Here is a 25,884-nt window from a genome sequence, read left to right as displayed (position 1 = left end):
CAGCTTTCTGAATGTGTGCTTACCTGTTTTTCTCGAGAGGCACCACAGTGAGGTGGGTGAAGCACTTAGGCTCTGGAGTTAGATATCTGGGTTCAAGGCCAAATTCCACCACTTACTAGGTTTCTAATATTGCACAGATAATGTCTTTGCGCTTCTACCTTTTGATCTTTAAAGTGTGATCAAAAGAGACTTAGACTCCCACATCATAATCATGGGAAACTTTAACAGCCCTCTGTAAACATTAGACAGACCAACGAGACAGAAATCTAAAAAGGATATCCAGGAATTGAACTCAGCTCTGCACCAAGCGGACCTAGGAGACATCTACAGAACGCTCCACCCCAAATCCACAGAATATACATGCTTCTCAGCACCACATCACACTTATTTCCACATTGACCACATAGTTGGAAGTAAAGCACTCCTCAGTAAATGTAAAATAACAGAAATTACTACAAACGGTCTCTCAGACCACATTGCAATCAAAGTAGACCTCAGGATAAAGAAACTCACTCAAAACCGCTCAACTGCATGGAAACCGGACACCCTGCTCCTTAATGAGTACTGGGTACATAACGAAATGAAGGGAGAAAGAAAGATATTCTCTGAAACCAATGAAAACAAAGGCACAACATACCAGAATCTCTGCGTCACATTTAAAGCAGTGTGTAGAGGGAAATTTATAGCACTAATTGCCCACGAGAGAAAGCAGGAAAAATCAAAAATGCATACCCTAACATCACCATTAAAAGAATGAGAGAAGCAAGAGCAAACACATTCAAAAACTAGCAGAAGGCAAGAAATAACTAAGATCCGAGCAGAACTGATGGAGATAGAGACACAATAAACCCTTCAACAAATCAATGAATCCAGGAGCGGGTTTTTTGCAGTGATCAACAAAATTGATAGAGCACTAGCAAGACTAAGAAAGAAGAAAAGAAAGAAGAATCAAACAGATGCAGTAAAAAATGATAAAGGGGATATCACCACCGATCCCACAGAAATACAAACTACCATCAGACAATACTATCAGCACCTCTAAGCTAATGAACTAGAAAATCTAGAAGAAATGGATAAATTCCTGGACGCATACAACCTCCCCAGAGTAAACCAGGAAGAAGTTGAATGCCTGAGTAGACCACTAACAGGCTCTGAAATTGAGGCAATAATTAACAGCCTATCAAGCAATAAAACTCCAGGACCAGACGGATTCACAGCCGAATTCTACCAGAAGGACAAGGAGGAGCTGGTACCATGCCTTCTGAAACTATTCCAATCAACAGAAAAAGAGGGAATCCTCCCTCACTCATTTCATGAGGCCGGCATCATCCTGATCCCAAAGCCTGAGAGAGACACAACCCAAAAAGAGAATTTTAGGCCTATGTCCCTGAGGAACATCGATGGGAAAATCCTCCATAAAATACTGGAAAACCGAATCCAGCAGCACATCAAAGAGCTTATCCATCATGATGAAGTGGGCTTCATCCCTGACATGCAAGGCTGGTCCAACATATGCAAAACAATAAACATAATCCAGCGTATAATCAGGACCAAAGACAGAAACCACGTGATTATCTCAACAGATGCAGAAAAGGCCTTCGACAAAATTCAACAGCCCTTCATGCCAAAAACTCTCAATAAATTAGGTATTGATGGGACATCTCCCAAAATAATACGGGCTATTTAGGGCAAACCCACAGCCAATATCATACTGAATGGGCAAAAAGTGGAAGCATTCCCTTTGCAAACTGCCACAAGACAGGGATGCCCTCTCTCACCACTCCTATTCAACATAGTGTTGGAACTTCTGCCCAGGGCAATCAGGCAGGAGAAAGAAATAAAGAGAAATCAATTAGGAAAAGAGGAAGTCAAATTGTCCCTGTTTGCAGATGACATGATTGAATATTTAGAAAACCCCATCGTCTCAGTCCAAAATCTCCTTAAGCTGATAAGCAACTTCAGCAAAGTCTCAGGATACAAAATCGAGGTGCAAAAATCACAAGCATTCTTATACACCAATAAGAGGCAAACAGAGAGCCAAATCATGAGTGAGCTCCCATTCACAATTGCTTCAAAGAGAATAAAATGCCTAGGAATCCAACTAACAAGGGATGTGAAGGACCTCTTCAAGGAGAACTACAAAGCATTGCTCCACGAACTAAAAGAGGAGACAAACAAATGGAAGAATATTCCACCATCACGGATTGGAAGAATCAATATCGTGAAAATGGCCATACTGCCCAAGGTAAATTATAGATTCAATGCCATCCCCATCAAACTACCAATGACTTTCTTCACAGAACTGGAAAAAACTGCTTTAAAGCTCATCTGGAACCACAAAACGGCCCCCACTGCCAACATAATCCTAAGCCAAAAGAACAAAGATGGAGGCATCAAGCTGTCCGACTTCAAGCTACAGTAGAAGGCTACAGTAACCAAAGAGCATGCTATCGGTTGCCGTTTTGGTTACCGTAGACCAATGGAACAGAATAGAGCCCTCAGAAATAATACGACACATCTACAACCATCTGATCTTTGACAAACCTGACAAAAACAAGAAATGGGGAAAGGATTCCCTATTTAAAAAAATGGTGCTGGGAAAACAGGCTAGCCATATGTCGAAAGCTGAAATCGGATCCCTTCCTTACACCTTGTACAAAAATTAATTCAAGACAGATGAAAGACTTAAATGTTAGATCTTAAACCATACAAACCCTAGGAGAAAACCCAGCCAATACCATTGAGGACAAAGGCATGGGCAAGGACCTCATGTCTAAAACGCCAAAAGCAATGGCAACGAAAGCCAACATTGACAAACAGCACCTAATTACACTAAAGACGTTCTGCATAGCTAAAGAAACTCCCATGAGAGTGAACAGGCATCCTGCAGAAAGGGAGAAAATTTTTGCAATCTACTCATCTGACAAAAGGCTAATATCCAGAATCTACTAAGACCTCAAACAGAGTTACAAGAAAAACCAAACAAGCCCATCAACAAGTGGGGGAAGGATATGAAGAGACACTTCTCAAAAGAAGACATTTATGCAGCCAACAGACACATGAAAAAATGCTCATCAAAACTGGCCATCAGAGAAATGCAAATCAAATCCGCAATGAGATATCATCTCACACCAGTTAGAATAGCGATCATTAAAAAGTCAGGAAACAACTGGTGCTGGAGAGGTAGTGGACAAATAGGAACACTTTTACACTGTTGGTGGGACTGTAAACTAGTTCAACGGTAGTGGAAGATAGTGTGGCGAATCCTCAAGGATCTCGAAATAGAAATACCGTTTGACCCAGCCATCCCATTGCTGGGTATATATACCCATAGGATTAGAAATCATGCTGCTAAAAGGACACACGCAGACGTATGTTTATTGCGGCACCATTCACAGTAGCAAAGACTTGGAACCAACCCAGATGTCCATCAATGATAGACTGGATTAAGAAAATGTGGCACAAATACACCATGGAATACTATGCAGCCATGAAAAAGCATGAGTTCATCCCCTTTGGAGGGACACGGATGAAGCTGGAAACCATCATTCTTAGCAAACTATCGCAAGGACAAAAAAAGCAAACACCGCATGTTCTCATTCATAGGTGGGAATTGAAGTATGAGAACGCTTGGACACAGAAAGGGGAACATCACACACCGGGGCCTGTCATGGGCGGGGGGAGGGGGAGGGATAGCATTAAGAGATATACCTAATGTAAATGACTAGTGAATGGGTGCAACACACCAACCAGGTGAATCTTGGAAGGCAAAAGCTACTGAATTTAGCGAATTTGTGGAGGCATTCCCAGAAATCAGCCAGGTGAAGTATCACACAACCGAAGACTGCACAACTCCTCTAAGGCAGCACGATGCGGCAAACCCAGACGGCCACTCTTCTCACCCCTCCTCCGTTGGCTGTTCTGGGTAACGAGGTTCAAAAGTCACCTAGGCAACTGCCAAAATAGCTGAAATGGAGTAAGGGCTTCAGGCTGGTGACTAGCAGAGGTCCACCTGACCCCCGTAAGCTGCTGAACAAGAAGGGCTGCCAGAAATGTCCCCCTAGGGAATTTGGTGGAGACGAAGACCCGCTCACTGGACAAGGGTTCCTCCCAGGAGACGCCCGAGCGGAAGAAACGGGCTGTGAGCCACGCCCTTTCACCCTCCGCTACCCCGCCCTGGGCTGGTGAAGGTGCGCGTAAGGATGAGGACTACTGAGCCCTGAAGAAATAAATCCTTCCCCTTTGACCCCAAGGAGGATTGCCTGTGAGGATCTTCAACGAGTCTACCCGTGTCTAGACACGGGAGCAGGTCTGTCCGGCACAGCACCTCCCTCAAGGAGGAGAAGAGTGAGGAGAAAGGAAACTCAAGTCTGACCATTCTGTCCTGGGAGAGAAGAGGAGGATCTCATCTCTCATCTGTCCAAGCAAGGCAAGGAGACTTTCTCTCATCTTTCCAAGCAAGGCAAGGAGACTTTGTATAATTAGGAAACAAAAAGAATTTAGAAGGAACGAAAGCAGCCCGTAAGGTGCATTCCTAAGGACTGCCCATTGAAACTGACACAATTGCCCTTGTTTGATGAGAGGAATGAGCAGAGCACTGAGGTGGTGAACAGGGATCTAGTGAGACTTTCCCAGCATGTTTCTACCAAAGCTTTCTCTAAGCTTCTCGGAACACTCTCCTAATAAGCAGATGTTTGGCCCTTCAGAAAGTCAACAAGCAAAATGCCTTGAGTGTCCCAAAACACTGATGCCATGATGTTGGCTCCTGACTGGCCTCCTTTTCCTTTGACTGGACCACTGCCACCTCTCGGTAGCCGTCGCTTTGATGTTGCTTTGCCTTCGAGGTCATATTGGTAAAGCCATGTTCCAACTTCCGGTTACAATTTGTCAGAGGGATGCGTCAGGATCGTGATCCCTCCTGTTTAAAATTTCCACTGATAGCTCTCGTCGTAACTGCAGCTGATCTGGGCACAGTGGTTTTCACAGCCACTGCAGGATTCATCTCCCACATCTTCTCACCTCTTCTTGAAACAAGCTATACATTCGTAAAGAGTTCATTTCTTTGGGGTAGTGTCCTTAGAAGCTTTTGTGAAAACATCAATGATTTCTTCATTCTTCCACCCAAGCTTCACCAGAAATTTGATGTTTGCTCTTGCTGCAATTTTCGTGGAATTCATGTTGCTCTGATAGGAGTCCTTTTCAGTGGATGTCTCATCCTTCTCAGTGCCTCAAACTCGATCTAGTTCAGAAAGGTTATAAGAAGTTCGGACAAGTTTATTTGAGTGCAAACCAGTGGAAACCCATGCATAGTTTCTTCACCATGTGCATTTTCTATGAACCTTTTGAAGAACCCCTGTGTTGAACATTGCCCAAGTCGTGGGAGAGAAGTGGGTGCGGTCCACTTCCTGTCCTCAATTTGCCCGCAGCGGAGGAGTGCAGAGAGCAGGGAAACGCAACCCCAGAGAGATCCTGCCCTGCAGCATGCAGCAGACTGCTGGCCCAGTCCTGGCTCCATGGGGTGCTGTGTGGGCCCAAGCAAGTTGACCAAACTCCCTGACGCTGAAATGAATCCTAGGTGGCCCAATTCCAGTAGCCATTATAGGACTGCCCTGCAGGGACAGTTAATTAACTCAGGAAAAGCAACCTAGCTCCAAGGTTAGCAACCAGGAGTTCCAGTTGATTCCATTAGTGCACCCCTCGAGGCATTCCCAAGCTGGAGTCTGGTGGAAGATGAGGCTCAGTGTGATTGGATGGAAGCAGCAACCTATCAAGGAGAAGTCCCACCCACTCTGCCCTGTGCGTCTATAAAGGCGACGGGTGGCGGCCGCGGCACTCATTGAAGCCGCCAGTTGGGAGAGGAGCAGAGCCAGGCCGGTGCTCCCGAAGGCAGCAAGATGTTGCGAGCCACAGCTCCCTGCTGGTTCCCACCTGGATACCCAGAAGCTAAGAAGGTGGCCGAGGAGGCGGCCCTGGAGGCAAGAAGCCGCCAGTTGGGAGCGGAGCAGAGCCAGGCCGGTGCTCCCGAAGGCAGCAAGATGTTGCGAGCCACAGCTCCCTGCTGGTTCCCACCTGGATACCCAGAAGCTAAGAAGGTGGCCGAGGAGGCGGCCCTGGATGCAAGAAGCCGCCAGTTGGGAGCGGAGCAGAGCCAGGCCGGTGCTCCCGAAGGCAGCAAGATGTTGCGAGCCACAGCTCCCTGCTGGTTCCCACCTGGATACCCAGAAGCTAAGAAGGTGGCCGAGGAGGCGGCCCTCGAGGCTCCAGAATTCCCCCTGCCCTCTCATCAGCCTGCCCAGAGCTTCGGGCTCCGGGTGCCCCAGATGCACAACCAGGCCTCCGCATTTGTGGACATCCAGGCGGAGCCCCAGAACAGGGGTCCGGCGGTGCCCCCAGCGTGTCCCAAGGTGGTGACGGAGGCGTGCTACTTCCCTGCACAGAGGGGATCGGCCTGCTGCTTGCCAGCCGCCCCAAGGCTGACAGAGAGGCCCTCGGGAGTCCGCATCTCAGCCCCCAGGAAGAGGAAGACGATCGCCCAGTCTTCCAGCCCTTGCTTGGTCACAGGTTGCACAGATGCCAAGAGAACCCGCGTGGCCAGCAGCAGCCAACGCTCCAGTGGCTCCAAGGTCGGCAGACAGCCAGGGAAGACGCGCAACAGGTCAGGGATGGCATGCAAGACCACCACCACCATCAGCTCTAAGCGAATCGTCCGTCGTCCATCCTTACCGAGTTTGAAGAAACCTATTGTCCTCCGAAGGTCTGGGTGCCAAGTCCCCACCGTCCTCCGCCGAGGCTATCTCCAACTGTTCACCGAAGAGTGTCTCAAGTTCTGCGCCTCCAAGCAGGAGGCCGAGGAGAAGGCGCTGAACGAGGAGAAGGTGGCCTACGACTGCAGCCCCAACAAGAACAGGTACCTGAACGTGGTCCTGAACACCCTCAAGAGACTGAAGGGCCTGACCCCCAGCTCCATGCCGGGCCTCAGCAGGGCCGCCCTGTACAGCCGCCTCCAGGAGTTCCTGCTCAGCCAGGACCAGCTCGAGGAGAACGGCTACCCCTTCCCGCACCCCGAGCGGCCCGGAGGCGCCGTCCTCTTCACTGGCCAGGGGAAGGGGCCCGGCGACTCCTCCTGCAGGGTCTGCTGCCGTTGTGGCACCGAGTACCTGGTGTCCTCCTCGGGCCGCTGTGTACGCGACCAGTTGTGTTATTATCACTGGGGGCGGGTCCGCTCGAGCCAGGTGGCTGGAGGCCGGGTTAGCCAGTACACCTGCTGTGCAGCTGCTCCTGGCTCTGTGGGCTGCCAGGTGGCAAAGCAGCACGTGCGGGACGGCCGCAAGGACAGCCTCGATGGCTTCGTGGAGACCTTCAAGAAAGAGTTGTCCAGAGACGCTTATCCAGGAATCTACGCCTTGGACTGTGAGATGTGCTACACCACGCATGGCCTAGAGCTGACCCGCGTCACCGTGGTGGACGCCGACATGCGAGTGGTGTACGACACCTTCGTCAAGCCCGACAACGAGATCGTGGACTACAACACCAGGTTTTCCGGAGTCACCGAGGCCGACGTCGCCAAGACGAGCATCACCTTGCCCCAAGTGCAAGCCATCCTGCTGAGCTTTTTCAGCGCCCAAACCATCCTCATCGGGCACAGCCTGGAGAGCGATCTGCTGGCCCTGAAGCTCATCCACAGCACCGTGGTGGACACGGCCGTGCTCTTCCCGCACTACCTGGGTTTCCCCTACAAGCGTTCCCTCAGGAATCTCGCGGCCGACTACCTGGGACAGATCATCCAGGACAGCCAGGACGGCCACAACTCCAGCGAGGACGCAAACGCCTGCCTGCAGCTGGTGATGTGGAAGGTCCGACAGCGCGCCCAGATCCAGCCACGCCACCGGTCCGCCTCTCCCGCCGCCCTGGCCTGTCCTTGGCCCCAGGCCCCTTCCACAACCGCCATCAGTCCCGAGAGCTCACCCTGTCCACCTCGCCGCAAGGCCAAAGAAACCGGAGCAGTCGACGGCAGGAGAGGGCAAAAAGCCAAGAGTAACCCCAACCGGCCACTCCCAGTCCCCCGGAATCCCTGCCGCGGACCCTCGGGCCTGTCCCCATCCCTCTGCCCTTCCCAGACCTCTGGCCTTCCACTAATCGCCTCCCGCAGCACCGAGCCGCCACTCCCAGTCCCCCGAGTCCCTGCCGCGCCCCCTCGCGCCTGTCCACATCCCTCTGCCCATCCGAGACCTCTGTCCTTACACCACTAGCCACCCCACGTGGGACTTCCATGGCCTCTGAGTACAAGGCCAGCCCCCCGGCCCACCAGCTTTCTGAATGTGTGCTTACCTGTTTTTCTCGAGAGGCACCACAGTGAGGTGGGTGAAGCACTTAGGCTCTGGAGTTAGATATCTGGGTTCAAGGCCAAATTCCACCACTTACTAGGTTTCTAATATTGCACAGATAATGTCTTTGCGCTTCTACCTTTTGATCTTTAAAGTGTGATCAAAAGAGACTTAGACTCCCACATCATAATCATGGGAAACTTTAACAGCCCTCTGTAAACATTAGACAGACCAACGAGACAGAAATCTAAAAAGGATATCCAGGAATTGAACTCAGCTCTGCACCAAGCGGACCTAGGAGACATCTACAGAACGCTCCACCCCAAATCCACAGAATATACATGCTTCTCAGCACCACATCACACTTATTTCCACATTGACCACATAGTTGGAAGTAAAGCACTCCTCAGTAAATGTAAAATAACAGAAATTACTACAAACGGTCTTTCAGACCACATTGCAATCAAAGTAGACCTCAGGATAAAGAAACTCACTCAAAACCGCTCAACTGCATGGAAACCGGACACCCTGCTCCTTAATGAGTACTGGGTACATAACGAAATGAAGGGAGAAAGAAAGATATTCTCTGAAACCAATGAAAACAAAGGCACAACATACCAGAATCTCTGCGTCACATTTAAAGCAGTGTGTAGAGGGAAATTTATAGCACTAATTGCCCACGAGAGAAAGCAGGAAAAATCAAAAATGCATACCCTAACATCACCATTAAAAGAATGAGAGAAGCAAGAGCAAACACATTCAAAAACTAGCAGAAGGCAAGAAATAACTAAGATCCGAGCAGAACTGATGGAGATAGAGACACAATAAACCCTTCAACAAATCAATGAATCCAGGAGCGGGTTTTTTGCAGTGATCAACAAAATTGATAGAGCACTAGCAAGACTAAGAAAGAAGAAAAGAAAGAAGAATCAAACAGATGCAGTAAAAAATGATAAAGGGGATATCACCACCGATCCCACAGAAATACAAACTACCATCAGACAATACTATCAGCACCTCTAAGCTAATGAACTAGAAAATCTAGAAGAAATGGATAAATTCCTGGACGCATACAACCTCCCCAGAGTAAACCAGGAAGAAGTTGAATGCCTGAGTAGACCACTAACAGGCTCTGAAATTGAGGCAATAATTAACAGCCTATCAAGCAATAAAACTCCAGGACCAGACGGATTCACAGCCGAATTCTACCAGAAGGACAAGGAGGAGCTGGTACCATGCCTTCTGAAACTATTCCAATCAACAGAAAAAGAGGGAATCCTCCCTCACTCATTTCATGAGGCCGGCATCATCCTGATCCCAAAGCCTGAGAGAGACACAACCCAAAAAGAGAATTTTAGGCCTATGTCCCTGAGGAACATCGATGGGAAAATCCTCCATAAAATACTGGAAAACCGAATCCAGCAGCACATCAAAGAGCTTATCCATCATGATGAAGTGGGCTTCATCCCTGACATGCAAGGCTGGTCCAACATATGCAAAACAATAAACATAATCCAGCGTATAATCAGGACCAAAGACAGAAACCACGTGATTATCTCAACAGATGCAGAAAAGGCCTTTGACAAAATTCAACAGCCCTTCATGCCAAAAACTCTCAATAAATTAGGTATTGATGGGACATCTCCCAAAATAATACGGGCTATTTAGGGCAAACCCACAGCCAATATCATACTGAATGGGCAAAAAGTGGAAGCATTCCCTTTGCAAACTGCCACAAGACAGGGATGCCCTCTCTCACCACTCCTATTCAACATAGTGTTGGAACTTCTGCCCAGGGCAATCAGGCAGGAGAAAGAAATAAAGAGAAATCAATTAGGAAAAGAGGAAGTCAAATTGTCCCTGTTTGCAGATGACATGATTGAATATTTAGAAAACCCCATCGTCTCAGTCCAAAATCTCCTTAAGCTGATAAGCAACTTCAGCAAAGTCTCAGGATACAAAATCGAGGTGCAAAAATCACAAGCATTCTTATACACCAATAAGAGGCAAACAGAGAGCCAAATCATGAGTGAGCTCCCATTCACAATTGCTTCAAAGAGAATAAAATGCCTAGGAATCCAACTAACAAGGGATGTGAAGGACCTCTTCAAGGAGAACTACAAAGCATTGCTCCACGAACTAAAAGAGGAGACAAACAAATGGAAGAATATTCCACCATCACGGATTGGAAGAATCAATATCGTGAAAATGGCCATACTGCCCAAGGTAAATTATAGATTCAATGCCATCCCCATCAAACTACCAATGACTTTCTTCACAGAACTGGAAAAAACTGCTTTAAAGCTCATCTGGAACCACAAAACGGCCCCCACTGCCAACATAATCCTAAGCCAAAAGAACAAAGATGGAGGCATCAAGCTGTCCGACTTCAAGCTACAGTAGAAGGCTACAGTAACCAAAGAGCATGCTATCGGTTGCCGTTTTGGTTACCGTAGACCAATGGAACAGAATAGAGCCCTCAGAAATAATACGACACATCTACAACCATCTGATCTTTGACAAACCTGACAAAAACAAGAAATGGGGAAAGGATTCCCTATTTAAAAAAATGGTGCTGGGAAAACAGGCTAGCCATATGTCGAAAGCTGAAATCGGATCCCTTCCTTACACCTTGTACAAAAATTAATTCAAGACAGATGAAAGACTTAAATGTTAGATCTTAAACCATACAAACCCTAGGAGAAAACCCAGCCAATACCATTGAGGACAAAGGCATGGGCAAGGACCTCATGTCTAAAACGCCAAAAGCAATGGCAACGAAAGCCAACATTGACAAACAGCATCTAATTACACTAAAGACGTTCTGCATAGCTAAAGAAACTCCCATGAGAGTGAACAGGCATCCTGCAGAAAGGGAGAAAATTTTTGCAATCTACTCATCTGACAAAAGGCTAATATCCAGAATCTACTAAGACCTCAAACAGAGTTACAAGAAAAACCAAACAAGCCCATCAACAAGTGGGGGAAGGATATGAAGAGACACTTCTCAAAAGAAGACATTTATGCAGCCAACAGACACATGAAAAAATGCTCATCAAAACTGGCCATCAGAGAAATGCAAATCAAATCCGCAATGAGATATCATCTCACACCAGTTAGAATAGCGATCATTAAAAAGTCAGGAAACAACAGGTGCTGGAGAGGTAGTGGACAAATAGGAACACTTTTACACTGTTGGTGGGACTGTAAACTAGTTCAACGGTAGTGGAAGATAGTGTGGCGAATCCTCAAGGATCTCGAAATAGAAATACCATTTGACCCAGCCATCCCATTGCTGGGTATATATACCCATAGGATTAGAAATCATGCTGCTGAAAGGACACACGCAGACGTATGTTTATTGCGGCACCATTCACAGTAGCAAAGACTTGGAACCAACCCAGATGTCCATCAATGATAGACTGGATTAAGAAAATGTGGCACAAATACACCATGGAATACTATGCAGCCATGAAAAAGCATGAGTTCATCCCCTTTGGAGGGACACGGATGAAGCTGGAAACCATCATTCTTAGCAAACTATCGCAAGGACAAAGAAAGCAAACACCGCATGTTCTCATTCATAGGTGGGAATTGAAGTATGAGAACGCTTGGACACAGAAAGGGGAACATCACACACCGGGGCCTGTCATGGGCGGGGGGAGGGGGAGGGATAGCATTAAGAGATATACCTAATGTAAATGACTAGTGAATGGGTGCAACACACCAACCAGGTGAATCTTGGAAGGCAAAAGCTACTGAATTTAGCGAATTTGTGGAGGCATTCCCAGAAATCAGCCAGGTGAAGTATCACACAACCGAAGACTGCACAACTCCTCTAAGGCAGCACGATGCGGCAAACCCAGACGGCCACTCTTCTCACCCCTCCTCCGTTGGCTGTTCTGGGTAATGAGGTTCAAAAGTCACCTAGGCAACTGCCAAAATAGCTGAAATGGAGTAAGGGCTTCAGGCTGGTGACTAGCAGAGGTCCACCTGACCCCCGTAAGCTGCTGAACAAGAAGGGCTGCCAGAAATGTCCCCCTAGGGAATTTGGTGGAGACGAAGACCCGCTCACTGGACAAGGGTTCCTCCCAGGAGACGCCCGAGCGGAAGAAACGGGCTGTGAGCCACGCCCTTTCACCCTCCGCTACCCCGCCCTGGGCTGGTGAAGGTGCGCGTAAGGATGAGGACTACTGAGCCCTGAAGAAATAAATCCTTTCCCTTTGACCCCAAGGAGGATTGCCTGTGAGGATCTTCAACGAGTCTACCCGTGTCTAGACACGGGAGCAGGTCTGTCCGGCACAGCACCTCCCTCAAGGAGGAGAAGAGTGAGGAGAAAGGAAACTCAAGTCTGACCATTCTGTCCTGGGAGAGAAGAGGAGGATCTCATCTCTCATCTGTCCAAGCAAGGCAAGGAGACTTTCTCTCATCTTTCCAAGCAAGGCAAGGAGACTTTGTATAATTAGGAAACAAAAAGAATTTAGAAGGAATGAAAGCAGCCCGTAAGGTGCATTCCTAAGGACTGCCCATTGAAACTGACACAATTGCCCTTGTTTGATGAGAGGAATGAGCAGAGCACTGAGGTGGTGAACAGGGATCTAGTGAGACTTTCCCAGCATGTTTCTACCAAAGCTTTCTCTAAGCTTCTCGGAACACTCTCCTAATAAGCAGATGTTTGGCCCTTCAGAAAGTCAACAAGCAAAATGCCTTGAGTGTCCCAAAACACTGATGCCATGATGTTGGCTCCTGACTGGCCTCCTTTTCCTTTGACTGGACCACTGCCACCTCTCGGTAGCCATCGCTTTGATGATGCTTTGCCTTCGAGGTCATATTGGTAAAGCCATGTTCCAACTTCCGGTTACAATTTGTCAGAGGGATGCGTCAGGATCGTGATCCCTCCTGTTTAAAATTTCCACTGATAGCTCTCGTCGTAACTGCAGCTGATCTGGGCACAGTGGTTTTCACAGCCACTGCAGGATTCATCTCCCACATCTTCTCACCTCTTCTTGAAACAAGCTATACATTCGTAAAGAGTTCATTTCTTTGGGGTAGTGTCCTTAGAAGCTTTTGTGAAAACATCAATGATTTCTTCATTCTTCCACCCAAGCTTCACCAGAAATTTGATGTTTGCTCTTGCTGCAATTTTCGTGGAATTCATGTTGCTCTGATAGGAGTCCTTTTCAGTGGATGTCTCATCCTTCTCAGTGCCTCAAACTCGATCTAGTTCAGAAAGGTTATAAGAAGTTCGGACAAGTTTCTTTGAGTGCAAACCAGTGGAAACCCATGCATAGTTTCTTCACCATGTGCATTTTCTATGAACCTTTTGAAGAACCCCTGTGTTGAACATTGCCCAAGTCGTGGGAGAGAAGTGGGTGCGGTCCACTTCCTGTCCTCAATTTGCCCGCAGCGGAGGAGTGCAGAGAGCAGGGAAACGCAACCCCAGAGAGATCCTGCCCTGCAGCATGCAGCAGACTGCTGGCCCAGTCCTGGCTCCATGGGGTGCTGTGTGGGCCCAAGCAAGTTGACCAAACTCCCTGACGCTGAAATGAATCCTAGGTGGCCCAATTCCAGTAGCCATTATAGGACTGCCCTGCAGGGACAGTTAATTAACTCAGGAAAAGCAACCTAGCTCCAAGGTTAGCAACCAGGAGTTCCAGTTGATTCCATTAGTGCACCCCTTGAGGCATTCCCAAGCTGGAGTCTGGTGGAAGATGAGGCTCAGTGTGATTGGATGGAAGCACCAACCTATCAAGGAGAAGTCCCACCCACTCTGCCCTGTGCGTCTATAAAGGCGACGGGTGGCGGCCGCGGCACTCATTGAAGCCGCCAGTTGGGAGAGGAGCAGAGCCAGGCCGGTGCTCCCGAAGGCAGCAAGATGTTGCGAGCCACAGCTCCCTGCTGGTTCCCACCTGGATACCCAGAAGCTAAGAAGGTGGCCGAGGAGGCGGCCCTGGAGGCAAGAAGCCGCCAGTTGGGAGCGGAGCAGAGCCAGGCCGGTGCTCCCGAAGGCAGCAAGATGTTGCGAGCCACAGCTCCCTGCTGGTTCCCACCTGGATACCCAGAAGCTAAGAAGGTGGCCGAGGAGGCGGCCCTGGAGGCAAGAAGCCGCCAGTTGGGAGCGGAGCAGAGCCAGGCCGGTGCTCCCGAAGGCAGCAAGATGTTGCGAGCCACAGCTCCCTGCTGGTTCCCACCTGGATACCCAGAAGCTAAGAAGGTGGCCGAGGAGGCGGCCCTCGAGGCTCCAGAATTCCCCCTGCCCTCTCATCAGCCTGCCCAGAGCTTCGGGCTCCGGGTGCCAAGGATGCACAACCAGGCCTCCGCATTTGTGGACATCCAGGCGGAGCCCCAGAACAGGGGTCCGGCGGTGCCCCCAGCGTGTCCCAAGGTGGTGACGGAGGCGTGCTACTTCCCTGCACAGAGGGGATCGGCCTGCTGCTTGCCAGCCGCCCCAAGGCTGACAGAGAGGCCCTCGGGAGTCCGCATCTCAGCCCCCAGGAAGAGGAAGACGATCGCCCAGTCTTCCAGCCCTTGCTTGGTCACAGGTTGCACAGATGCCAAGAGAACCCGCGTGGCCAGCAGCAGCCAACGCTCCAGTGGCTCCAAGGTCGGCAGACAGCCAGGGAAGACGCGCAACAGGTCAGGGATGGCATGCAAGACCACCACCACCATCAGCTCTAAGCGAATCGTCCGTCGTCCATCCTTACCGAGTTTGAAGAAACCTATTGTCCTCCGAAGGTCTGGGTGCCAAGTCCCCACCGTCCTCCGCCGAGGCTATCTCCAACTGTTCACCGAAGAGTGTCTCAAGTTCTGCGCCTCCAAGCAGGAGGCCGAGGAGAAGGCGCTGAACGAGGAGAAGGTGGCCTACGACTGCAGCCCCAACAAGAACAGGTACCTGAACGTGGTCCTGAACACCCTCAAGAGACTGAAGGGCCTGACCCCCAGCTCCATGCCGGGCCTCAGCAGGGCCGCCCTGTACAGCCGCCTCCAGGAGTTCCTGCTCAGCCAGGACCAGCTCGAGGAGAACGGCTACCCCTTCCCGCACCCCGAGCGGCCCGGAGGCGCCGTCCTCTTCACTGGCCAGGGGAAGGGGCCCGGCGACTCCTCCTGCAGGGTCTGCTGCCGTTGTGGCACCGAGTACCTGGTGTCCTCCTCGGGCCGCTGTGTACGCGACCAGTTGTGTTATTATCACTGGGGGCGGGTCCGCTCGAGCCAGGTGGCTGGAGGCCGGGTTAGCCAGTACACCTGCTGTGCAGCTGCTCCTGGCTCTGTGGGCTGCCAGGTGGCAAAGCAGCACGTGCGGGACGGCCGCAAGGACAGCCTCGATGGCTTCGTGGAGACCTTCAAGAAAGAGTTGTCCAGAGACGCTTATCCAGGAATCTACGCCTTGGACTGTGAGATGTGCTACACCACGCATGGCCTAGAGCTGACCCGCGTCACCGTGGTGGACGCCGACATGCGAGTGGTGTACGACACCTTCGTCAAGCCCGACAACGAGATCGTGGACTACAACACCAGGTTTTCCGGAGTCACCGAGGCCGACGTCGCCAAGACGAGCATCACCTTGCCCCAAGTGCAAGCCATCCTGCTGAGCTTTTTCAGCGCCCAAACCATCCTCATCGGGCACAGCCTGGAGAGCGATCTGCTGGCCCTGAAGCTCATCCACAGCACCGTGGTGGACACGGCCGTGCTCTTCCCGCACTACCTGGGTTTCCCCTACAAGCGTTCCCTCAGGAATCTCGCGGCCGACTACCTGGGACAGATCATCCAGGACAGCCAGGACGGCCACAACTCCAGCGAGGACGCAAACGCCTGCCTGCAGCTGGTGATGTGGAAGGTCCGACAGCGCGCCCAGATCCAGCCACGCCACCGGTCCGCCTCTCCCGCCGCCCTGGCCTGTCCTTGGCCCCAGGCCCCTTCCACAACCGCCATCAGTCCCGAGAGCTCACCCTGTCCACCTCGCCGCAAGGCCAAAGAAACCGGAGCAGTCGACGGCAGGAGAGGGCAAAAAGCCAAGAGTAACCCCAACCGGCCACTCCCAGTCCCCCGGAATCCCTGCCGCGGACCCTCGGGCCTGTCCCCATCCCTCTGCCCTTCCCAGACCTCTGTCCTTCCACTAATCGCCTCCCGCAGCACCGAGCCGCCACTCCCAGTCCCCCGAGTCCCTGCCGCGCCCCCTCGCGCCTGTCCACATCCCTCTGCCCATCCGAGACCTCTGTCCTTACACCACTAGCCACCCCACGTGGGACTTCCATGGCCTCTGAGTACAAGGCCAGCCCCCCGGCCCACCAGCTTTCTGAATGTGTGCTTACCTGTTTTTCTCGAGAGGCACCACAGTGAGGTGGGTGAAGCACTTAGGCTCTGGAGTTAGATATCTGGGTTCAAGGCCAAATTCCACCACTTACTAGGTTTCTAATATTGCACAGATAATGTCTTTGCGCTTCTACCTTTTGATCTTTAAAGTGTGATCAAAAGAGACTTAGACTCCCACATCATAATCATGGGAAACTTTAACAGCCCTCTGTAAACATTAGACAGACCAACGAGACAGAAATCTAAAAAGGATATCCAGGAATTGAACTCAGCTCTGCACCAAGCGGACCTAGGAGACATCTACAGAACGCTCCACCCCAAATCCACAGAATATACATGCTTCTCAGCACCACATCACACTTATTTCCACATTGACCACATAGTTGGAAGTAAAGCACTCCTCAGTAAATGTAAAATAACAGAAATTACTACAAACGGTCTCTCAGACCACATTGCAATCAAAGTAGACCTCAGGATAAAGAAACTCACTCAAAACCGCTCAACTGCATGGAAACCGGACACCCTGCTCCTTAATGAGTACTGGGTACATAACGAAATGAAGGGAGAAAGAAAGATATTCTCTGAAACCAATGAAAACAAAGGCACAACATACCAGAATCTCTGCGTCACATTTAAAGCAGTGTGTAGAGGGAAATTTATAGCACTAATTGCCCACGAGAGAAAGCAGGAAAAATCAAAAATGCATACCCTAACATCACCATTAAAAGAATGAGAGAAGCAAGAGCAAACACATTCAAAAACTAGCAGAAGGCAAGAAATAACTAAGATCCGAGCAGAACTGATGGAGATAGAGACACAATAAACCCTTCAACAAATCAATGAATCCAGGAGCGGGTTTTTTGCAGTGATCAACAAAATTGATAGAGCACTAGCAAGACTAAGAAAGAAGAAAAGAAAGAAGAATCAAACAGATGCAGTAAAAAATGATAAAGGGGATATCACCACCGATCCCACAGAAATACAAACTACCATCAGACAATACTATCAGCACCTCTAAGCTAATGAACTAGAAAATCTAGAAGAAATGGATAAATTCCTGGACGCATACAACCTCCCCAGAGTAAACCAGGAAGAAGTTGAATGCCTGAGTAGACCACTAACAGGCTCTGAAATTGAGGCAATAATTAACAGCCTATCAAGCAATAAAACTCCAGGACCAGACGGATTCACAGCCGAATTCTACCAGAAGGACAAGGAGGAGCTGGTACCATGCCTTCTGAAACTATTCCAATCAACAGAAAAAGAGGGAATCCTCCCTCACTCATTTCATGAGGCCGGCATCATCCTGATCCCAAAGCCTGAGAGAGACACAACCCAAAAAGAGAATTTTAGGCCTATGTCCCTGAGGAACATCGATGGGAAAATCCTCCATAAAATACTGGAAAACCGAATCCAGCAGCACATCAAAGAGCTTATCCATCATGATGAAGTGGGCTTCATCCCTGACATGCAAGGCTGGTCCAACATATGCAAAACAATAAACATAATCCAGCGTATAATCAGGACCAAAGACAGAAACCACGTGATTATCTCAACAGATGCAGAAAAGGCCTTCGACAAAATTCAACAGCCCTTCATGCCAAAAACTCTCAATAAATTAGGTATTGATGGGACATCTCCCAAAATAATACGGGCTATTTAGGGCAAACCCACAGCCAATATCATACTGAATGGGCAAAAAGTGGAAGCATTCCCTTTGCAAACTGCCACAAGACAGGGATGCCCTCTCTCACCACTCCTATTCAACATAGTGTTGGAACTTCTGCCCAGGGCAATCAGGCAGGAGAAAGAAATAAAGAGAAATCAATTAGGAAAAGAGGAAGTCAAATTGTCCCTGTTTGCAGATGACATGATTGAATATTTAGAAAACCCCATCGTCTCAGTCCAAAATCTCCTTAAGCTGATAAGCAACTTCAGCAAAGTCTCAGGATACAAAATCGAGGTGCAAAAATCACAAGCATTCTTATACACCAATAAGAGGCAAACAGAGAGCCAAATCATGAGTGAGCTCCCATTCACAATTGCTTCAAAGAGAATAAAATGCCTAGGAATCCAACTAACAAGGGATGTGAAGGACCTCTTCAAGGAGAACTACAAAGCATTGCTCCACGAACTAAAAGAGGAGACAAACAAATGGAAGAATATTCCACCATCACGGATTGGAAGAATCAATATCGTGAAAATGGCCATACTGCCCAAGGTAAATTATAGATTCAATGCCATCCCCATCAAACTACCAATGACTTTCTTCACAGAACTGGAAAAAACTGCTTTAAAGCTCATATGGAACCACAAAACGGCCCCCACTGCCAACATAATCCTAAGCCAAAAGAACAAAGATGGAGGCATCAAGCTGTCCGACTTCAAGCTACAGTAGAAGGCTACAGTAACCAAAGAGCATGCTATCGGTTGCCGTTTTGGTTACCGTAGACCAATGGAACAGAATAGAGCCCTCAGAAATAATACGACACATCTACAACCATCTGATCTTTGACAAACCTGACAAAAACAAGAAATGGGGAAAGGATTCCCTATTTAAAAAAATGGTGCTGGGAAAACAGGCTAGCCATATGTCGAAAGCTGATATCGGATCCCTTCCTTACACCTTGTACAAAAATTAATTCAAGACAGATGAAAGACTTAAATGTTAGATCTTAAACCATACAAACCCTAGGAGAAAACCCAGCCAATACCATTGAGGACAAAGGCATGGGCAAGGACCTCATGTCTAAAACGCCAAAAGCAATGGCAACGAAAGCCAACATTGACAAACAGCATCTAATTACACTAAAGACGTTCTGCATAGCTAAAGAAAGTCCCATGAGAGTGAACAGGCATCCTGCAGAAAGGGAGAAAATTTTTGCAATCTACTCATCTGACAAAAGGCTAATATCCAGAATCTACTAAGACCTCAAACAGAGTTACAAGAAAAACCAAACAAGCCCATCAACAAGTGGGGGAAGGATATGAAGAGACACTTCTCAAAAGAAGACATTTATGCAGCCAACAGACACATGAAAAAATGCTCATCAAAACTGGCCATCAGAGAAATGCAAATCAAATCCGCAATGAGATATCATCTCACACCAGTTAGAATAGCGATCATTAAAAAGTCAGGAAACAACAGGTGCTGGAGAGGTAGTGGACAAATAGGAACACTTTTACACTGTTGGTGGGACTGTAAACTAGTTCAACGGTAGTGGAAGATAGTGTGGCGAATCCTCAAGGATCTCGAAATAGAAATACCATTTGACCCAGCCATCCCATTGCTGGGTATATATACCCATAGGATTAGAAATCATGCTTCTGAAAGGACACACGCAGACGTATGTTTATTGCGGCACCATTCACAGTAGCAAAGACTTGGAACCAACCCAGATGTCCATCAATGATAGACTGGATTAAGAAAATGTGGCACAAATACACCATGGAATACTATGCAGCCATGAAAAAGCATGAGTTCATCCCCTTTGGAGGGACACGGATGAAGCTGGAAACCATCATTCTTAGCAAACTATCGCAAGGACAAAGAAAGCAAACACCGCATGTTCTCATTCATAGGTGGGAATTGAAGTATGAGAACGCTTGGACACAGAAAGGGGAACATCACACACCGGGGCCTGTCATGGGCGGGGGGAGGGGGAGGGATAGCATTAAGAGATATACCTAATGTAAATGACTAGTGAATGGGTGCAACACACCAACCAGGTGAATCTTGGAAGGCAAAAGCTACTGAATTTAGCGAATTTGTGGAGGCATTCCCAGAAATCAGCCAGGTGAAGTATCACACAACCGAAGACTGCACAACTCCTCTAAGGCAGCACGATGCGGCAAACCCAGACGGCCACTCTTTTCACCCCTCCTCCGTTGGCTGTTCTGGGTAATGAGGTTCAAAAGTCACCTAGGCAACTGCCAAAATAGCTGAAATGGAGTAAGGGCTTCAGGCTGGTGCCTAGCAGAGGTCCACCTGACCCCCGTAAGCTGCTGAACAAGAAGGGCTGCCAGAAATGTCCCCCTAGGGAATTTGGTGGAGACGAAGACCCGCTCACTGGACAAGGGTTCCTCCCAGGAGACGCCCGAGCGGAAGAAACGGGCTGTGAGCCACGCCCTTTCACCCTCCGCTACCCTGCCCTGGGCTGGTGAAGGTGCGCGTAAGGATGAGGACTACTGAGCCCTGAAGAAATAAATCCTTCCCCTTTGACCCCAAGGAGGATTGCCTGTGAGGATCTTCAACGAGTCTACCCGTGTCTAGACACGGGAGCAGGTCTGTCCGGCACAGCACCTCCCTCAAGGAGGAGAAGAGTGAGGAGAAAGGAAACTCAAGTCTGACCATTCTGTCCTGGGAGAGAAGAGGAGGATCTCATCTCTCATCTGTCCAAGCAAGGCAAGGAGACTTTCTCTCATCTTTCCAAGCAAGGCAAGGAGACTTTGTATAATTAGGAAACAAAAAGAATTTAGAAGGAATGAAAGCAGCCCGTAAGGTGCATTCCTAAGGACTGCCCATTGAAACTGACACAATTGCCCTTGTTTGATGAGAGGAATGAGCAGAGCACTGAGGTGGTGAACAGGGATCTAGTGAGACTTTCCCAGCATGTTTCTACCAAAGCTTTCTCTAAGCTTCTCGGAACACTCTCCTAATAAGCAGATGTTTGGCCCTTCAGAAAGTCAACAAGCAAAATGCCTTGAGTGTCCCAAAACACTGATGCCATGATGTTGGCTCCTGACTGGCCTCCTTTTCCTTTGACTGGACCACTGCCACCTCTCGGTAGCCGTCGCTTTGATGATGCTTTGCCTTCGAGGTCATATTGGTAAAGCCATGTTCCAACTTCCGGTTACAATTTGTCAGAGGGATGCGTCAGGATCGTGATCCCTCCTGTTTAAAATTTCCACTGATAGCTCTCGTCGTAACTGCAGCTGATCTGGGCACAGTGGTTTTCACAGCCACTGCAGGATTCATCTCCCACATCTTCTCACCTCTTCTTGAAACAAGCTATACATTCGTAAAGAGTTCATTTCTTTGGGGTAGTGTCCTTAGAAGCTTTTGTGAAAACATCAATGATTTCTTCATTCTTCCACCCAAGCTTCACCAGAAATTTGATGTTTGCTCTTGCTGCAATTTTCGTGGAATTCATGTTGCTCTGATAGGAGTCCTTTTCAGTGGATGTCTCATCCTTCTCAGTGCCTCAAACTCGATCTAGTTCAGAAAGGTTATAAGAAGTTCGGACAAGTTTATTTGAGTGCAAACCAGTGGAAACCCATGCATAGTTTCTTCACCATGTGCATTTTCTATGAACCTTTTGAAGAACCCCTGTGTTGAACATTGCCCAAGTCGTGGGAGAGAAGTGGGTGCGGTCCACTTCCTGTCCTCAATTTGCCCGCAGCGGAGGAGTGCAGAGAGCAGGGAAACGCAACCCCAGAGAGATCCTGCCCTGCAGCATGCAGCAGACTGCTGGCCCAGTCCTGGCTCCATGGGGTGCTGTGTGGGCCCAAGCAAGTTGACCAAACTCCCTGACGCTGAAATGAATCCTAGGTGGCCCAATTCCAGTAGCCATTATAGGACTGCCCTGCAGGGACAGTTAATTAACTCAGGAAAAGCAACCTAGCTCCAAGGTTAGCAACCAGGAGTTCCAGTTGATTCCATTAGTGCACCCCTTGAGGCATTCCCAAGCTGGAGTCTGGTGGAAGATGAGGCTCAGTGTGATTGGATGGAAGCACCAACCTATCAAGGAGAAGTCCCACCCACTCTGCCCTGTGCGTCTATAAAGGCGACGGGTGGCGGCCGCGGCACTCATTGAAGCCGCCAGTTGGGAGAGGAGCAGAGCCAGGCCGGTGCTCCCGAAGGCAGCAAGATGTTGCGAGCCACAGCTCCCTGCTGGTTCCCACCTGGATACCCAGAAGCTAAGAAGGTGGCCGAGGAGGCGGCCCTGGAGGCAAGAAGCCGCCAGTTGGGAGCGGAGCAGAGCCAGGCCGGTGCTCCCGAAGGCAGCAAGATGTTGCGAGCCACAGCTCCCTGCTGGTTCCCACCTGGATACCCAGAAGCTAAGAAGGTGGCCGAGGAGGCGGCCCTGGAGGCAAGAAGCCGCCAGTTGGGAGCGGAGCAGAGCCAGGCCGGTGCTCCCGAAGGCAGCAAGATGTTGCGAGCCACAGCTCCCTGCTGGTTCCCACCTGGATACCCAGAAGCTAAGAAGGTGGCCGAGGAGGCGGCCCTCGAGGCTCCAGAATTCCCCCTGCCCTCTCATCAGCCTGCCCAGAGCTTCGGGCTCCGGGTGCCAAGGATGCACAACCAGGCCTCCGCATTTGTGGACATCCAGGCGGAGCCCCAGAACAGGGGTCCGGCGGTGCCCCCAGCGTGTCCCAAGGTGGTGACGGAGGCGTGCTACTTCCCTGCACAGAGGGGATCGGCCTGCTGCTTGCCAGCCGCCCCAAGGCTGACAGAGAGGCCCTCGGGAGTCCGCATCTCAGCCCCCAGGAAGAGGAAGACGATCGCCCAGTCTTCCAGCCCTTGCTTGGTCACAGGTTGCACAGATGCCAAGAGAACCCGCGTGGCCAGCAGCAGCCAACGCTCCAGTGGCTCCAAGGTCGGCAGACAGCCAGGGAAGACGCGCAACAGGTCAGGGATGGCATGCAAGACCACCACCACCATCAGCTCTAAGCGAATCGTCCGTCGTCCATCCTTACCGAGTTTGAAGAAACCTATTGTCCTCCGAAGGTCTGGGTGCCAAGTCCCCACCGTCCTCCGCCGAGGCTATCTCCAACTGTTCACCGAAGAGTGTCTCAAGTTCTGCGCCTCCAAGCAGGAGGCCGAGGAGAAGGCGCTGAACGAGGAGAAGGTGGCCTACGACTGCAGCCCCAACAAGAACAGGTACCTGAACGTGGTCCTGAACACCCTCAAGAGACTGAAGGGCCTGACCCCCAGCTCCATGCCGGGCCTCAGCAGGGCCGCCCTGTACAGCCGCCTCCAGGAGTTCCTGCTCAGCCAGGACCAGCTCGAGGAGAACGGCTACCCCTTCCCGCACCCCGAGCGGCCCGGAGGCGCCGTCCTCTTCACTGGCCAGGGGAAGGGGCCCGGCGACTCCTCCTGCAGGGTCTGCTGCCGTTGTGGCACCGAGTACCTGGTGTCCTCCTCGGGCCGCTGTGTACGCGACCAGTTGTGTTATTATCACTGGGGGCGGGTCCGCTCGAGCCAGGTGGCTGGAGGCCGGGTTAGCCAGTACACCTGCTGTGCAGCTGCTCCTGGCTCTGTGGGCTGCCAGGTGGCAAAGCAGCACGTGCGGGACGGCCGCAAGGACAGCCTCGATGGCTTCGTGGAGACCTTCAAGAAAGAGTTGTCCAGAGGCGCTTATCCAGGAATCTACGCCTTGGACTGTGAGATGTGCTACACCACGCATGGCCTAGAGCTGACCCGCGTCACCGTGGTGGACGCCGACATGCGAGTGGTGTACGACACCTTCGTCAAGCCCGACAACGAGATCGTGGACTACAACACCAGGTTTTCCGGAGTCACCGAGGCCGACGTCGCCAAGACGAGCATCACCTTGCCCCAAGTGCAAGCCATCCTGCTGAGCTTTTTCAGCGCCCAAACCATCCTCATCGGGCACAGCCTGGAGAGCGATCTGCTGGCCCTGAAGCTCATCCACAGCACCGTGGTGGACACGGCCGTGCTCTTCCCGCACTACCTGGGTTTCCCCTACAAGCGTTCCCTCAGGAATCTCGCGGCCGACTACCTGGGACAGATCATCCAGGACAGCCAGGACGGCCACAACTCCAGCGAGGACGCAAACGCCTGCCTGCAGCTGGTGATGTGGAAGGTCCGACAGCGCGCCCAGATCCAGCCACGCCACCGGTCCGCCTCTCCCGCCGCCCTGGCCTGTCCTTGGCCCCAGGCCCCTTCCACAACCGCCATCAGTCCCGAGAGCTCACCCTGTCCACCTCGCCGCAAGGCCAAAGAAACCGGAGCAGTCGACGGCAGGAGAGGGCAAAAAGCCAAGAGTAACCCCAACCGGCCACTCCCAGTCCCCCGGAATCCCTGCCGCGGACCCTCGGGCCTGTCCCCATCCCTCTGCCCTTCCCAGACCTCTGGCCTTCCACTAATCGCCTCCCGCAGCACCGAGCCGCCACTCCCAGTCCCCCGAGTCCCTGCCGCGCCCCCTCGCGCCTGTCCACATCCCTCTGCCCATCCGAGACCTCTGTCCTTACACCACTAGCCACCCCACGTGGGACTTCCATGGCCTCTGAGTACAAGGCCAGCCCCCCGGCCCACCAGCTTTCTGAATGTGTGCTTACCTGTTTTTCTCGAGAGGCACCACAGTGAGGTGGGTGAAGCACTTAGGCTCTGGAGTTAGATATCTGGGTTCAAGGCCAAATTCCACCACTTACTAGGTTTCTAATATTGCACAGATAATGTCTTTGCGCTTCTACCTTTTGATCTTTAAAGTGTGATCAAAAGAGACTTAGACTCCCACATCATAATCATGGGAAACTTTAACAGCCCTCTGTAAACATTAGACAGACCAACGAGACAGAAATCTAAAAAGGATATCCAGGAATTGAACTCAGCTCTGCACCAAGCGGACCTAGGAGACATCTACAGAACGCTCCACCCCAAATCCACAGAATATACATGCTTCTCAGCACCACATCACACTTATTTCCACATTGACCACATAGTTGGAAGTAAAGCACTCCTCAGTAAATGTAAAATAACAGAAATTACTACAAACGGTCTCTCAGACCACATTGCAATCAAAGTAGACCTCAGGATAAAGAAACTCACTCAAAACCGCTCAACTGCATGGAAACCGGACACCCTGCTCCTTAATGAGTACTGGGTACATAACGAAATGAAGGGAGAAAGAAAGATATTCTCTGAAACCAATGAAAACAAAGGCACAACATACCAGAATCTCTGCGTCACATTTAAAGCAGTGTGTAGAGGGAAATTTATAGCACTAATTGCCCACGAGAGAAAGCAGGAAAAATCAAAAATGCATACCCTAACATCACCATTAAAAGAATGAGAGAAGCAAGAGCAAACACATTCAAAAACTAGCAGAAGGCAAGAAATAACTAAGATCCGAGCAGAACTGATGGAGATAGAGACACAATAAACCCTTCAACAAATCAATGAATCCAGGAGCGGGTTTTTTGCAGTGATCAACAAAATTGATAGAGCACTAGCAAGACTAAGAAAGAAGAAAAGAAAGAAGAATCAAACAGATGCAGTAAAAAA

General features: G+C 50.1%; 2 protein-coding genes across 2 annotated transcripts; both read left to right on the top strand.

Moving 5' to 3' along the window:
- Positions 1-6,176: 6,176 nt before the first annotated feature.
- On the top strand, positions 6,177-7,913 carry LOC134730911 (exonuclease GOR-like; the record flags this gene model as incomplete). The annotated part of the gene is made up of 1 exon (XM_063606584.1): positions 6,177-7,913. A coding segment is annotated over exon 1 (1,737 nt), but the record flags the coding sequence as incomplete, so codon positions are not given.
- Positions 7,914-14,982: 7,069 nt separating this feature from the next.
- Positions 14,983-16,554, top strand: LOC134730910 (exonuclease GOR-like; the record flags this gene model as incomplete). Its single annotated transcript, XM_063606583.1, has 1 exon — positions 14,983-16,554. A coding segment is annotated over one exon (1,572 nt), but the record flags the coding sequence as incomplete, so codon positions are not given.
- Positions 16,555-25,884: the final 9,330 nt, after the last annotated feature.

The sequence above is a fragment of the Pan paniscus genome, chromosome 7, assembly GCF_029289425.2.
Source record: "Pan paniscus chromosome 7, NHGRI_mPanPan1-v2.0_pri, whole genome shotgun sequence".
Taxonomy (NCBI): domain Eukaryota; kingdom Metazoa; phylum Chordata; class Mammalia; order Primates; family Hominidae; genus Pan; species Pan paniscus.
Note: the sequence above shows the minus strand (reverse complement) of the source record. Positions and strands in the feature narration are given on the sequence as shown.